Source organism: Anguilla anguilla, chromosome 3 (assembly GCF_013347855.1).
Source record: "Anguilla anguilla isolate fAngAng1 chromosome 3, fAngAng1.pri, whole genome shotgun sequence".
In the NCBI taxonomy this organism is placed as follows: Eukaryota; Metazoa; Chordata; class Actinopteri; order Anguilliformes; family Anguillidae; genus Anguilla; species Anguilla anguilla.
Window position 1 is genome coordinate 4,438,389 of NC_049203.1, and position 17,168 is coordinate 4,455,556.

At 49.8% G+C, this 17,168-nt stretch overlaps 1 protein-coding gene across 1 annotated transcript; it reads right to left on the bottom strand.

Moving 5' to 3' along the window:
- Nucleotides 1–985: 985 nt before the first annotated feature.
- On the bottom strand, nucleotides 986–16,305 carry chrnb1l (cholinergic receptor, nicotinic, beta 1 (muscle) like). The gene is made up of 12 exons (XM_035408080.1): nucleotides 16,301–16,305; nucleotides 14,455–14,534; nucleotides 11,519–11,652; nucleotides 9,156–9,200; nucleotides 8,677–8,786; nucleotides 8,266–8,374; nucleotides 7,647–7,794; nucleotides 7,057–7,242; nucleotides 5,703–5,926; nucleotides 5,371–5,558; nucleotides 1,850–1,988; nucleotides 986–1,699 (listed from the first exon to the last, which is right to left on the bottom strand). The coding sequence occupies exons 1-12, from the start codon at nucleotides 16,303–16,305 to the stop codon at nucleotides 1,559–1,561; spliced, it is 1,509 nt and encodes a 502-aa protein (XP_035263971.1). The 3' UTR covers nucleotides 986–1,558.
- Nucleotides 16,306–17,168: the final 863 nt, after the last annotated feature.

Sequence of the window (17,168 nt, forward strand, 5' to 3'; positions counted from 1 at the left end):
GCATTTAATCACCGTTTGCAAGAAATAAGGTGGCACGGATTAATATTAATGTTGTGAGACATTCTCAGATTATTTAGTAGATACATATCAAGGTAGCACAATATAAAATATATCTTTATTGAAAATACTTGACAGTAGCTTCCTTAAATAATATCATTTTCAATTTGTATTCATAATGCTTATAACTTCTATCATAGCTGAGCTGGTTCATGTGCGTGTGTACTAAGCAATACAACATTAGTGAAGTGCTACACAGATCATCTCCCCATTCAGCTCCAGAGGTCAAATAACGTGAGAATACTGAGAGAGAAAAAATGATCCGCTACCCTCTGCTGCTCTCTGGTGTCACAATTCATGAACTACACAACTGACTTCATGGGGATACAGCAGTGGCTCCTATTTTTTACAGTCTCTGCTCCCAACACAGGCCGCAGAGATCCGTCACCTAGTTCATTTTTACCCCAAATATCTTATTTCCCCTGGGAAAGGGCTGGGACCCTTGTTAACCACTGATGTACAGAGAACACTGGTGATGTTCCAGTGGTACCTGGGTGTAACTGAAATTATTTCCACGTACAGGTGCAGTGCTTGTACACACTTGTATACAAAGTACTCGTGTCAACATGTCCCCTCGGGAGAGAATAAATGAGATGTAATTATATTGTGCATCGAAAATAGAAAAAAAAAAGGTTTATAGACAAGTTTCCTCAGCCACGCCCCCCCCATTTCCACTTTCGGGCGCGGGTAGGCAAACAGCTTCCGGGCTAATTGTTTACCTAGCGTAAGGTGTTGTTACACTCCCATGGAAGTTTTCAGAGGGACACGGGGGTCTACACCCCCCCCCCCCCACACGCCCCACCCTCGTTCTGTGATTGTGATTTACCTCCCCCCCCCCCCCTTCTAAGTCCCAGCCTGATTTCCAGAATTTTCCCGCCAAACAGACTGAGCATTCCACGGCCCATGTGACTGACAGCCTCGAAAAAATGCAGAGAGTTAAAAAAACAGAAACTAGCGAACTAACGTATTAAACTACCGGAAGATGAAAACACCAGCATCAAGTGCGAACCGAACCCTGTTGATGTCATAGCAGCAGTTGTATTTTCACTGTACCTCCATAAATAAATGCCACATGTCAATAAAAGAAACAATCAATTGTCACGATATTGTTTTATGCTAATGGATAATAAATTAGCTGCCTCTGGATAGCTGTATAATATTTAATAATAATGGTGCATATTCAATCTAGTGAGTCGGTCTCCTTATACAAGTTCTGATTCCCGAAGCCATTTTGGAAGAGATCTGGACTAATAGTGCTGAGAAGTTAATACTTTTGCATCTTAAAGCCTCATGCCTTGGCCACTCAAATGATCTCTTTGTTACAGCACTCGGATTGATCATTTCCAAAGGGAGGTCTGAGGGCATTTGAGGGCTTTCCAAGGAGGAGGTGCGCATTCCAAGCCATGGTTTGGAATGCGACTAAAGGTCAGCGCGGGAATCATGGGAAGTGTAGTCCTCTCTGCTTCTTGGCCGAGCGAATGGGCGGAGCCAGGCACTAGGCTCAGGCAAAGGGCTGGTCCGGGGTGTAGTTGAAGCTGGCGTCCAGGAACAACGCCAGGGTGCCCAGGGTGGTGATGACCACAAAGAGCCACAGGAACAGTCTGTCCACAACAATGGCGATGTACTGCCAGTCTTCTGTCATCTGCAGACACAGATGGATGGATGTCAGAGAAAGACTGAAAAACACAGGGGAGAGGACTGGGGAATTCAGGAAGAATACATACAGGGTCTACAGACACACACACACACACATGCATGCACACACACACACACACACAGAACAGGGCCTTACAGTGCCGTCAGTGTCCTGTTTCCTCAGCTGCTCAGCTATGTAAGTGACAGCAGTGATTGCAGACTTCAGGTCTGGAGGGAGGATCAGGCAGTAGCTCTCAGTGTCAAAGTATCTCTGGAGCTGGACTGTACTGTCACTCCTGAGAGAACACAGGCAAGAGAGAGACATCAGGGCACACACGCACACTCATACGCACACGCACATGCACACACATACACACGCAGCACACACACACACATACACACACAGCACACACACACACATATACACACATACACACACATGCACACACACACACACACGCACGCAGGCATGCACGCACCCACGCACGCACGCACACACGCTGATTCTGATTGGCAGCATCACATTCCGGAACATTTCCACCCACTGACCTTGACCCCGCTATTCCTGCCCGGAGCAGCTGAAATGTCTGCATGAACACCTGCTGAATCTCTCCTTTTACACACAACACACATCCATCCTGAACACCTTCTGAATCTCTCATCTCTCCTTTTACATACAACACACATCCATCCTGAACACCTTCTGAATCTCTCATCTCTCCTTTTACATACAACACACATCCATCCTGAACACCTTCTGAATCTCTCATCTCTCGTTTTACATACAACACACATCCATCCTCAACACCTTCTGAATCTCTCCTTTTACACACAACACACATCCATCTTGAACACCTTCTGAATCTCTCCTTTTACACACAACACACATCCATCCTGAGCACCTTCTGAATCTCTCTTTTTACATACAACACACATCCATCCTGAACACCTCTGAATCTCTCATCTCTTCTTTTACACACAACACACATCCATCCTGAACACCTTCTGAATCTCTCATCTCTCCTTTTACATACAACACACATCCATCCTGAACACCTTCTGAATCTCTCATCTCTCCTTTTACATACAACACACATCCATCCTGAACACCTTCTGAATCTCTCCTTTTACACACAACACATCCATCCTGAACACCTTCTGAATCTCTCCTTTTACACACAACACACATCCATCCTGAGCACCTTCTGAATCTCTCCTTTTACACACAACACACATCCATCCTGAGCACCTTCTGAATCTCTCCTTTTACACACAACACACATCCATCCTGAACACCTTCTGAATCTCTCCGTTTACATACAACACACATCCATCCTGAACACTCTTTCCTTTTACATACATTTACTGCACCTCCAAACACACATCCATCCGGACTCTGCCTCATGCTTTGCAATGCACACTGCATCCGCATCTCCTTTTCACATACAGCTTTGAGTACTGCACTGCAAATAAGCACAGCATCTTAATATCTGCTTATTAACAGTCATTAAACGCGAGTTTCGCCAAAAGGGGAAAAAAAATTAATCAACTGCGTGAAGCACTTCAGCAAAATCCTTCTTCAGAATCGGAAAATTGAATTTCCAGTCATGAACGAGTGTCTCATTTGTAATTCCCAATAACAATACTCAGCAATGATTTAGGCATGAAAGAGCGATAAATGTGCACAAGTGTGTAATTAATTTTTATAACGTTTATTTTATGGGAACTACCAGGGCAGTGTCTGGGAGACAAACACTCACACACACACACACACTCACACACATTTGTATTGCTATACTTGTGAGGACTTCCCATTGACTTACAATTCGGTTAAGGTTAGGGTTAAGGTTAGGCATGTAGTGGTTGGGGTTATGGTTAGAGGTTACGGAATGAATATAACCCTTACCTTAAGTCCTAACCCTAAAACAGCCTCTTGAACTTGTGGGCATCAGCACTTGTGGGGACCCACCTTGCGTAATTTTCCTCATCTTTCTATTCTTGTGGGAACATTTGGTTCTCACAAAGATAGTCATACATGCCCACACACACACACACACACACTAGACCAACTTACAATGTAAGAGAATGTACAGTATGTGCCTAACTCTACCTGAGGTACATGAGCAAGAGTACCAGACCTGGCTAACGTCATTCCCAGTCCAGAGAGTGCGTGTGCAACGTCAACAACGCGCTAATGCTAGCAACCACACCAACAACACAGCTGTGCTGTGATTCGATTCGCCACAGCAGCACCGCAGCTCTGACCAATCACGCACGGCCCTGGTCTGTTCGTACATCACGTACGAAGCCGAATTATTTCCTGGACTCTGTGTTCCCGTGGCGCGAGGCACCAAGCCACTCGTAGGGCAGAGGGCGCGGTCGGGCACCGTGAGGGGGTGGGGGGAGGGGAGAGGGGGGTGTTGGCATCTCACTATGGGGCCGGTCGAGGTCAACGCCAGTCCAGCGGTGCGCCAAATTCCTGTCAGTACAGTCAGGTTAGCGAGTCCAGCCCATTTCACCGGGAGCTGTGAGGACGAGGAGTGAGGGGGAGTGGGGGGGGGGGGGGGGAGGGGGGGTGAGGTCTGAAGCTCAGCTATGTAAGCGCTGTGAATGTCTGCAATTCCTGTCACACAAACACAGAACTACACATACAGTACATACGTACACACACACACACACACACACCCACCCATCCACACACATCCATAGAAAGATGAACACAGACACATGCACAACCGCATTAAATTTAACATAGACGTGAGCACATAGACACGAGCACATGCACACACGCAAACACTCTCACACACACGCACACACGCACACACACACACAAACGCACACACACCAGCAGATTTGAAAGGACACCACTCGCCCTCTAACGAGCTCTCTGACAGGGAGAGTCAGGCACAGGACAGAACCAGGTGCCCGTGTCCCTCTCAGTTTGAAACGGAGCAATTCTCTGGAGCAGCCCCCCCGCCCCTCTGTCCCCCCTTAGCCCCCCCCCGCCCCCCCGCCCCCCCCCTCTGTGGGATTACTCTCTAATGCCCAAAGCAAACAGAGGGCCGGAGACTGGCGACTGTGCAGGGAGGGTCAGAGGGATTAAATGGAGCGGGGTGCCAGTGCCCTTGGACAGGCATGAAAGGTGGGACGTTCCAGCGCCAGCGGTCAGCGCGGTCTGTTTCTGACCCCCGCGCCCATGGAGGGGGCGCACGGGGCTCCTCTCATGCCTTTGGGGAACTGACGGCTGGCGGGACAGGGCGCTCAGGCGCCCACGCCACTCGCTACCATAGAATGCGTGTAAACAAGGGCTTCCCCTGAAGGAACCACTTGGTACCATAGAGTGTGTGTAAACCAGGGCTTCCCCTGAACAAGCTGCTCGCTACCGCTCACTCGTCTCTCCTGACAGTGAAACCACTCCACAGGAACTGCCCGAGACTGGTGATGAAGGATAAAACTCTCTCTGATGTAACTGCTTGCGCATGGTAAGTGGCCGTGGTTATGCATTATGCTTTTGGTTCTGAGTGTGACTGGGCATTCATAACTAAACTCTAAACGGTCCTGCTTTGTCACTTTAAGACACAGCCATGATTACAACGAGTCTTAAACCTACTTAAAATGCATGGTGCATAGGTTAGCTAATGTTATTACCGTTGTCATCATTGTTAATATTATTATTACCTGCCTTTCCAGGGCAACAGCAGCTGGGGATTGATTTTTCGGATGAAGTACTCCGTGCCCGGCCTCCGTCCGTCCATATGGGACATGGGATGGGATGTGGGCGTGTCCTCTCTGGGCTCCGCCTCCAGGGCGCGCTCTGGGCGGGGCCTCTGCATGCCCAGGTACTTCGGGAGCAGGTCGATGAACACCTGGGAGCAGAGCAAAACAGGGTTCAAAACCCCTGATCTGGAGCACCTGGCGTTCACTTACGGACTCCACGAAGACAACGGATTGGCTTTTTTTGCATAGAGGCCAGCAGGGAACGGAACGGCACCCCCGTGACGGTGGCTCACCTTGCGCACCCACAGGGGCATGTGGTGGGTGCTGGGGGTGCGGTGGTGCAGGTTGAGCACCACCACGCTGAGGATGACGGAGAAGGTGACCAGGATCATGGTGAACATGACGTAGTTGACGATGATGGGGATCCCCAGCGACGTCTCGGGGACCCGGTCCGCCAGCAGGAGCATGAAGACAGTCAGGGCGATGAGCACGGAGATGGAGAGGGTCATCTTCTCACCTGGGGCACAGCAAACAGGCTGACTCCCAACTCACACCTGCACCAACAAACAGGCTGACTCCAAACTTACACCTGCGCCAACAAACTGGCTGACTCCAAACTTACACCTGCACCAACAAACTGGCTTTCTCCGAACTTACATCATCTGCATACGTGGATACCCACAGTATGCTCTCAAAATGGCACTGGTGCCGTACATAAACCGAGCTTGTAACTGCACTGACCTAAATAGATTTACTCCACTGTTTACACCTGCTCCTTCCAAAATTAAACATCCTGACCGGACTGTGGTGCGAAGGGACATGCAGAGGACATGCTGCTTTGGCACAAACATTTATAATCTGTTTTGTGCACAAGATTCCTGTATCCACGGCAACCGACAGTAAACGTTTTTCATCGTGTGATTTGCTAACCCGGCTCTCTGAAAGCAGCTCTTGAGGATGAAGTGTTTATATGAGTAATGACCACACGGAGGTCACACAATCACAGCACCCCAGAGTTTGATCCAAAGAGCCACATTTCTAAGGATGAGGATATACACATTTTTTTTTTTTTAAAGTAGTTTTGTCACTGAGACCAACTGGAAGCTTCTGTGCACTGGGGCACCATCGAGACGAACTAACGCCGAAGGAAGGTCGTCAAAGGAAGCCTCACCAACCTAAACCAACCCGACCTCTGCTGAGCGAGACCGTTCGTCTCCCGTCGCCGCGGAAACCGGGTCATTTTTAGTTGGAGACTGGCGACTGTGCAGGGAGCGTCAGAGGGATTAATCGGAGCGGGACGCCGGTGCCCTTGGACCGGGATGAGAGGTCGGGACGTCCCAGCGCTCGCGGGGCGACCCCCGGCACCGTGGAGGGGGGGTCGCGTGCAAGGGCGCCTCTCACGCCTGACGGCTGGCGGGGCGGGACGGGACACTCAGGCACCCGTGCGGCCGCCAGACGACGCGCGGGGCTTACGCCAGGCGATATAGTGCCCAGCCCGAGCTGGCAGTAGATACCTGTACAGATGGAGCTGTACAGGTGCCTACTGTCGTTGGCGCTCGACCCCCCTGGTGGAAACTGAGGGGGGGCGGGTGGTCCCCGTTGGCTCGGTTAGTTGGGCTGTCACGGGCTACTTCCCGAGTTCCTCACCAGCACCGGGGGGCAGGTAGAAGACGAAGATGGCCAGGATGCTGGTGAGGATGCAGGGCACTATGATGTTGATGATGTAGAAGAGCGGCTTCCTCTCGATGATCAGGTAGAAGGTGATGTCCTCGTACAGGTCGTCGCGGACGTTCTTCCTGGACGGCGTGTGGCAGATCTGCCACTCGCCGTTCTCTGTCAGCGGGAAGGACAGGAAGAGAGCGTCATCCCTGCAGTTAGCATTGCTAGCACTGCAATTAGCGCTGTTCTCATCAGCTAGCACTGTCAGCACTGCAGTTAGCACTGTTAGTAATGCATTTAGCATTGCTAGCATTGTAGTTAGCATTGCTAGCACTGCAATTAGCGCTGTTCTCATCAGTTAGCACTGTCAGCACTGCAGTTAGCACTGTTAGTAATGCATTTAGCATTGCTAGCACTGTAGTTAGCATTGTTAGCACTGCAGTTAGCACTATTAGCATTATAAGCATTTTTATCTGTTTAACCTATGACCCCTTTCGGTATTTTTTTTTAACAACCACCTGTTCAAATATGTTTCTGAATTCTTTGTCATGCCATCGCTGTCCCCACTCGCCACTAACCAGTGAAGGCGTTCTCGTCGATGATGATCTCATGGATCTCCTGGCCGTCATCGTCCAGCGCGTACTGCAGGTCCACTTCCGAGGCGTCATACGTGTAGGAGCGGAACACCATGGAACAGTTCTGCCAGTCGAAAGGGAAGTATGCCACCTGGAGGACGGGAGGGGAGGTAACGCCGCAATCATGGCAACATGAGGGGCTGATCAGTTGAAACAGGGGCATCCCCATTCGCACCATCTTAAGTGCGCCCCCTGTGTTCGGGAGGGGAATGGACTCCCAGCACGTCTAATGATATTCCCTTGAATATTCTTATTATTCTCTGAGCTAAATTACATCAGCTGATCAGCTGTCCTAATTACAGCCATGTTTACAGGGTCAAATCACATTAGAATGAGACAGTGGGGCTTCATGAATCTCAGAGTGGGAGGAGTTCAGGGAATCACTGATTTCACAGATCTTGACAAATCGTAGTTACGGGATGCAGTGTTTTTTTATTGGCTAATGAAACTCAGTCATTGGCAACACGTTGGTAGCTCGATGCGTCCCTCTCCTCAGTCCAGTTTCTGGTGAACACAGGCGGGATTAGACCCCTCCCCGTGCGGGACGGGGCGCAAGGGGTACCTCTATGGAGCAGGAGCTCCGGTAGATGGCGGGAGGAAGCCAGTTGACCGTCCCGTTGCAGTTCACCAGCACGTTCACGTACAGAGCCACGTCGAACTGCCCGTCGTTACTGCGGGACGGACACAGGCACGCACCGAATGATCGAGAGGATCGCGGACAGACTCCTACATCACTACAGGGCAGACACACACACTGAAGATATCGGCCTTAAGGAGCAAAAACACCAAAATTAACACTAACTTAACACATTTTTACTGTGATTTATGCTTTACTCTGATTGCCGGTCACAGCTGGCACTGGCACAGTCTGGATTCGATACCACCCGCACTCTGCAACGGTGCCTTTACAGGATGAGCCACCCAACAACCTCTCCTGCCCCATTATTCACCTGATAGACGAGTCGACACTCACTTGTTTATGAGGTAGATGTCGGGACGCCACACCTTGTTTGGAGGAATTCTCAGAACGGTAATGTTATCAAACGCCTCAGGAACCCAGGTAAGCCTATAGTCTGTCCATGCCTGGAAGGAGGGAGGGGGAGAGACAGAGAGAGAAAGAGAGAGAGGTAGTAGTTAATTTTTCTCTTTTTTTTAATCACTGTTATCATTTGGAAGGCTGTTGCTGCTGTTATAAATCACTTATTTAAAGTAAAACATCACTTATTTCCTTGGGCACGTACAACGCCGTCTAACCAGTGAAGCTCATTATGACTTTAATTAGCCCCCAGGAAGAAATGGAGTTGATGGAGGAGAGACGGAGCACGTGAGAGCGATAAAGATGAAATAATACACACTTATAAAAAGTGACAAGTCAATTTAGGCGGGGGCGGGGGGGGCGGGGGGGGCCGGGGGGGGGGGGGGACGTCGGTTCCCGGAACATTCCAGACTCACCAGGTTCATGAAAACGTTGGTTGTCATCTCCTCGTTCTTCTCGTTCTGCAGAGGAGATCGAACAGAGCGGCGGCGAAAAAATAAACACGTTAGCCTCGTGCTAAACCTTACGCACTCACGCGCTGAATCTGTTGTAACTGTACCAAAGAGGTTTGCGTTCTCTTCGAAGCTCCTGCTTGCCGAGCCAGAGATACTGGCTAAACTGAGGCCACCCAAAACCTCCCAACATCGCAGGTTGTAAAAGTACAAGTGCCCCTGACTCCAGAGCCTGAATGGAACACGTTATAACGCCATATTCCTGTTATTCCATCGCTAACTATTGGCCTCTACGTGCGCGCTGATATGACGTAGCCATGTTGCCGCAAGAATATAAGAACACGAGGAATTCAGCCAATCTAGGCTGGCCATACGCTAACAAACGACAGAGTATCCAGCACTGGATCAGACCAGGGCCCTGTTTCAGGAAGCAGGGTTAGCGAGTTCGCTAGATAGCTGTGCTGAGTAAAACCCGGAACCCTTCCCAAATCTGGAACACGGACTGACGTAAAACAAGCTTTTCCAGGTTTTACTCAGAACAATCAGCCAGCTAACTCAGTAATCCTGCTTTTTACAGCAGGGCCCTTGGGGGCATTCCACAAAGCAGGGTTGGTAAATGGTAAATGGACTGCATTTATATAGCGCTTTTATCCAAAGCGCTTTACAATTGATGCCTCTCATTCGCCAGAGCAGTTAGGGGTTAGGTGTCTTGCTCAAGGACACTTCGACATGCCCAGGGCGGGGTTTGAACCGGCAACCCTCCGACTGCCAGACAATCGGTCTTACCTCCTGAGCTATGTCGCCCATCGGGTTACTGGGTTAGCTGGATAACTGCACTGAGCAAATCTCGGAACAGCTCTTTATAATGCAGTCCATGACCCAGATTACTCGGTGCACTCATCCAGCTAACTCCATAATCCCGCTTTGTGAAACAGCGCCCTGGACTTTGAAACCCAAGGGCCTCTGCCTCAACTCCATGGCCTGGTGTACTGTTCTGCACACTGATAACTCGCTTTGCAACAAAAAAAAAATCCCTCCTGATATCCGTGCAGAATTCACCTTTGGCTCATTTCCACCTGTGCCCCTTTGTTCTAGTCAAAGAATTCCACCTGCAAATATGTACATTCCGTTCTTCCCTTTCACGAATTTAAATTCCCCGATCAAATCCCCCACGTTGCCTTTTGTCACGCCCTCACATCTTGCCGTGATGACTTTGCTCCAGATAACGGCGCTTGCCAAGCAAAGAATAAATGACAACGTTGCCGCAACCCAAAAGGAACCTTGCGGGAACATTCTGTACCCGACGGGTGCGGCTTGGCGGATCGGCTGTGGACAGAGATTCCCAGCTGTGTGCTCACCCCCTCCGTTCCAGATGGAAAATAACACTGAACACTGAGGTTGAGCTCCAGAAAAAGTGAGGGAAAGGTGAGTGGGTGAGAGAGAGAGAGAGAGAGAGAGAGAGAGAGATGAAGAGGAGAGTGAGAGAGAGAGAATGAGAGAGAGAGAGAGAGATGAAGGTGGAAGGGAGAGAGAGAGAATGAGAGAGAGAGAGAGAGAGAGAGAGAGAGATGAAGGTGGAAGGGAGAGAGGGGTGACACACTGCATGTTTTGTTTTCCTCCTCTCTGTTGCTCTCTGGAGAAGCTCATTAAGATATAATTGAGTTAATTGAGATAATTGAGTTCCAAAAGAATTACGCTTTTCAATAAATGTGTTAATTACCGTAACACAATGTTGCACACTTCTCCAGACTAATAATTTCCTTCAACTGTTTCAACCTTGCAAGCTATGTCAAAGTTTTATTTTGACAAAAGGGATTGTGTGTGTGTGTGTGTAATGTGAGTGTGTGTGTGTGTCTGCGTATGTGTGTGTGTAGTGCTTGTGTGTGTAGTGTGTATGTGTATGCATGTGTGTGTATGTGTGTGTGTAGTATGTGTGTGTAGTGTATGTGTGTCCGTATGTGTGTGTAGTGTGAGTATGTGTGTGTAGCGTGTTTGTGTGTGTGCGTGTAGTGTGAGTATGTGTGTGTAGTATATGTGATTATGTGTGTGTGTGTGTGTGTGTAGTCCATGTGAGTATGTGTGTGTAGCGTGTGTTTGTGTAGTGTGAGTATGTGTGTGTAGCGTGTTTGTGTGTGTGCGTGTAGTGTGAGTATGTGTGTGTAGTATATGTGATTATGTGTGTGTATGTGTGTGTGTAGTACATGTGAGTATGTGAGTGTAGTGTGTATGTGTGTGTGTAGTACATGTGAGTATGTGAGTGTAGTGTGTATGTGTGTGCATGTGTGTGTGTTAGAGCATGAGTGGGGGGGGGGGGTGATGTATCATACCAGGCCGATCAGCTGGGAGAGGGTCATCCCCACCCGCACAGTCACCTTCTCGTCCCAGGTGCGTGCGGGCCGCACCTTCAGGTTGTAGTCCTTAAACAGCTTCTTCAGCAGCAGCCGCTCAGTCTCTGAAGCACCTGGATGCCACAGCGCAGGATACAGCACAGGTTACAACACAGGCTACAACACAGGATACAGCACAGGTTACAACACAGGCTACAACACAGGATACAGCACAGGTTACAACACAGCACAGACCACAGGTTACCACATAGCATAGACCACAGGTTACAACACAGGTTACAACACAGGATACAGCACAGGTTACAGCACAGGCTAGATCACAGATTCCAACATAGGATAGAGCACAGGTTCCAACACAGTATAGAGCACAGCTTACAACACAGGATAAAGCACAGGATAGATCACAGGTTACAACACAGGATAGAGCACAGGTTCCAACACAGGATAAAGCACAAGTTACAATACAGGATCAAGCACAGGATACAGCACAGGTGTGGGTAGTAGAACACAGGATATGACACAATTGTGAGAAACAAAAGATGGCTCACAGAAACATGGCGGAGGAGGAGATAAACAGAGAAAGAGCCGGGTAAGAAGAGGTAAAGGAAGAAAGACACAGAATGGGAAGTAGACTCTGACTCTCCCTCTCTCTCTGTCTTTGAAATACAAAATTTCAATTTGCCAGTGCCAATGGCGGCATTCTTTTTATGTGACAAACATGATTTGCACTTCCAAAGCATGTAAGAAGCAGAGGGAACAAATACGCATTCGCACAAGAGCGCGACGTAAGCGGCACAACAAAACAACAAAACTGTTTCACTTTCACTTCCTTCACCTATTTATGCCAATTCAACTCAATTCAACTGCCTTCATTAGCACAACAACAAAAAGGCATCTGTGCTGCCCGCACTGTTACATTTACAATTCCCCACTCTCTCTCTCTCTCTCTCTCTCTCTCTCTCTCTCTCTCTCTCTCTCTCTCTCATTCTCTTACTCTCTCTCTCTCTCTCTCTCTCTCTCTCTCTCTCTCTCTCTCTCATTCTCTTACTCTCTCTCTCTCTCTCTCTCTCTCTCTCTCTCTCTCTCTCTCTCTCTCTCTCTCTCTCTCTCTCTCTCTCTCATTCTCTTACTCTCTCTCTCTCTCTCTCTCTCTCTCTCTCTCTCTCTCTCTCTCTCTCTCTCTCTCTCTCTCTCTCTCTCTCTCTCTCTCTCTCTCTCTCTCTCTCTCTCTCATTCTCTTACTCTCTCTCTCTCTCTCTCTCTCTCTCTCTCTCTCTCTCTCTCATTCTCTTACTCTCTCTCTCTCTCTCTCTCTCTCTCTCTCTCTCTCTCTCTCATTCTCTTACTCTCTCTCTCTCTCTCTCTCTCTCTCTCTCTCTCTCTCTCTCTCTCTCTCTCTCTCTCTCTCTCTCTCTCATTCTCTCTCTCTCTCTCTCTCTCTCTCTCTCATTCTCTTACTCTCTCTCTCTCTCTCTCTCTCTCTCTCTCTCTCTCTCTCTCTCTCTCTCTCTCTCTCTCTCTCCTTTAATCCCACTGACACTGGCGGCAGCCATGTCTGCTCCTCAGATGAAGCCATAAATGCCGATATTTTCCCTGCTGACCACAGCGGTTCCCAGAAAAGTTCCCAAAGAACAAAAACATGACCAGAGAGCTTAAATAGTGAGCTGTTCTCAGAACAGTCCCCATTCCCCAAAGAACAAAAACATGACCAGAGAGCTTAAATAATATTCTGTTCTGAGAACAGTCCCCAAGACCAAACACATGACCAGAGAGCTTAAATAATATGCTGTTCTGAGAACAGTCCCCAAGACCAAAAACATGACCAGAGAGCTTAAATAATATTCTGTTCTGAGAACAGTCCCCAAGACCAAAAACATGACCAGAGAGCTTAAATAATATGCTGTTCTGAGAACAGTCCCCAAGACCAAAAACATGACCAGAGAGCTTAAACAGTGAGCTGTTCCCAGAACAGTCCCCAATAATAAAAATGTGACCATGTGACCCTCAAGGGGGTGGAGCTGCGGCCTGGTGCCTAATGATCGCATTAAATCTCCAAACCTACCCTCCCCTCTCCTCGTTAGGGAGAGGCGAGATTGCTTGATTTTGAGAAGCCCAACGTAGCCCCTGAAGTAATCGCTTTAACGACTTTCCCGAAAGCGTCTGAGCGGGGGGACCGAATCACCCGGCCCATTATCATCAGCCGCTCGGAATGCACTAACGGTCCCGCCGTCTTCTCTGAGACCCAATCAATCCACCACAGAGCGCGACTTAAACGGAAAAGAATTACAGAACCGGTGGAGGTCTAAAAAAAACGGTTTCTCTCTCTCTCTCTCTCTCTCTCTCTCTCTGCATTGTCCTCATGGTGTGGCTCCGTCTGTCTCTCAGAGAGGTCTGAAAAATGGCAACAAATCTTTGAGATTAGGGGACGGAGTTAGTGAAGTCTTCACAATGTTACAAAAAAACAACACTTTTATTATTATTCAGATGTGCCTTCTTTGATGTGCCTTCTTAAAGTGGCTAAATTAGATAAGGGAAATGTGTTTCTGCACATTGGAACAGACATCACTAATCAAACAGGACATTCTCCTAAGCCTGATTTACTAAAAGACACTACCCGGAGCAGAAATGTACTGCTGTTATTTTTTCTTAACCAAATGGTCTTTTAGGCAGCGAAACGCTAAGTGTTAAATCTTCTCTGTGCGAGAGCATTTCACACCAGGATACAGTCCCCTGTGGACTCGTAAACGCGGCTATTGTTCGGTAAACACTGGATATTTTAACGTGCGCACGTCCGCCGTGTCCTTCTGCTGCTGCTGAATTTGCAGTGAATTTACGCCCCCCGCCCCGGAGTGAACGATAAAACGCCCCCCCCCCCCCCCCCCCCCCCTTACGGCGTCCCGTGGAATCGGTCTCACCTGAGAGAGCGAGCAGGACGCTGGCCCAGAGCATCCACAGCACCCCGCACGTCTTCGTCATCCTCATCCTCGTCCTCGTTCTCAGGGAGTGATAAAAGAAGGCTCACACAAAGTTTTTTGGGTGACGCACCTGTCGAAGTCCAGCGCCGTGGAACAGGAACGGGGGGGGGGGGGGGGGGGCGTCGCCACACGAGAGGGAGCGACTCCAGGAGCGGTCCTGCCGGCGGCACTGGGTTCGAGCCCTTGAGGGGTCCCAGAAAACACCCCCTTTGCCCTCGAGCTGGCGACAGGCACGGCGCAGCTATGCCAACCGTCCACTGCGAACAGGCGGCGGTGCCCCTGCGTGCGTGAGCCGCTTGCAAGGGCGGCTGTTTTCCCCGAGATGGCCTCTCCCGATTGGCCGGCGGGCATGGCGGGGAAGGGGGGCGGAGGGGGGTGGGGGGGGGGAGGAGGGGGGTGGGGGGTGTGTGTTTAGTCTCCTGACCGACTCCAGCAGGCACCTGTTGGTATTTGTGGGGAAGCTGCGGGGCGGGGGGTGGGGGGGGTGTGGGTGGCGGTGGGGCACGGGGTTGCATTTGATGGGGTGGGGGGTGGGGGGGGGGGGTTGTGGAGGGGGTTATGACAATGGAGATATTTTTGGGAGAACAAAAGAGAGCTGTTCAGATGATCAGTCCCGGGGGGGTGGGGGTGGGGGGGTCAACCTGTACTGGGACACCGCGGGCCCCCCAGATTAGGTCATCCCCCGTCTCTGGGGTGCAGCCCAAATGCCATCCGCTCTCCGTCTCCCAGTCTCCCTCCGTCGCCACGACACCCGCTCTCTTTCTCTCCTGGCCCCTCTGTTCCCTCGCTCTCTGTCCGTCCCCTCATCCCCCATCTCTCCCGGTAACTCTCTCTCTCTCTCCCTCCCTCTCTCTCTCTCTCTCTCTCTCTCCCTCCCTCCCTCTCTCTCTCTCCCTCCCTCTCTCTCTCTCTCTATTCCCGTGCTTTAACAGCATTGCAGCACCCTCTGCATTGTCTAAGTGCTGACATGGTGAGTACAGCTTAACAACGGGACCAATGAGTTTCACCGTCGTAAACAAACGGCACGGGAACACTGCTTTAAAAAAGCGCTTCCACTCGTGTTTTCATTAAGGACAGGAACGCTGCACGCATGTTAAACGCAGTATGCGTGTAAAAAAAATATTTTTTAAAATCGTCTCAGTCTCTGGTGCCTACCGACCTACTGCATCTCCCTTGTCCAGGCCCATAAGAACCGCACAACTAGGGAGTGCGGCACAGTGGGTAAGGAACTGGGCTTGTAACCGAAAGGTCGCAGGTTCGATTCCCGGGTCAGGACACACACTGCCGTTGTACCCTTGAGCAAGGTACTTAACCAGAATTTCTTCAGTATATATCCAGCTGTATAAATGGATACAATGTAAAATGCTGTGTAAAAGTTGTGTAAGTCGCTCTGGATAAGAGCGTCTGCTAAATGCCTGTAATGTAATGTAATGTAATGTAACAACTGTCACGGTCACCGGACGCAAAAAAAAAAACCTCAAAACAAGAGCGGCGGCCATAAATCACTAATGTAAACACGAGCGGACAGCAGTGGAGCCGGCTCGCCCTCCGCCGACTCCAGCCACCCCATTCCTGGTATAAGCACGACATAAATCAGGCTCGTCCACACACGCTACCCCTGCAGCTAGAGCGGGACCGCGGCACGGCACAGAGCGCCGTCAGGAAGAGGGGGTACGGTATGGGGTCCATACAATATACCCGCACTGGGGTACGGTATGGGGTCCATACAATATACCCGCACTGGGGTACGGTATGGGGTCCATACAATATACCCACACTGGGGTACGGCATGGGGTCCATACAATATACCCGCACTGGGGTACGGGATGGGGTCCATACAATATACCCGCACTGGGGTACGGGATGGGGTCCATACAATATACCCGCACTGGGGTACGGGATGGGGTCCATACAATACACCCGCACTGGGGTACGGCATGGGGTCCATACAATATACCCGCACTGGGGTACGGGATGGGGTCCATACAATATACCCGCACTGGGGTACAGCATGGGGTCCATACAATATACCCGCACTGGGTCATAGCTGTATCTTAGAATACTAACCTAAAAGGGTAAAGGGTACAATGGGTATACCTTTTTTTTCTAGGTATTGCCCCAGTGACTCATCCAGATACAATCTTTGCACTCCCCCCCCCCCCCCTCCCGAGACTCTCAGTCTCTCTCACTCACACACACACACACACACACTTCTCATCTTTCCCTCTTTAATTATTCAGCTGCAGCACACTATGGCCAAGAGTAAAACTGCAACAGGCGTGTAACTCACAGAAGTTTATCAAAATTATTATAATTTTTTAAACGTCAGAAAGTCCTTAAAAAATATACACATGAAAAAAAAAGAGCACAAATCATGCGGTGTATTTAAAAAAAAAACCAACCGAAATCAGGTATAGCTCATACTGAAATGTGAACGCGATTCAATCCCAGCATCCCCCTCTTCCTGGGGCCCGTGCGAAGCGGGATGGCGTGTTTTAAATATAGGTACGGCAGGTGACGGGCGTGGGACGCCAGAGGCACGGCGACCGACCGACCGGCCGGCCGACCGCATGGCATTCTGGGAACAGATGGAGGGAGCGGACAGGCCTTTGAGTTTATCCTCAGGTCTTAATTAAAAAAAACATAACGAGCTT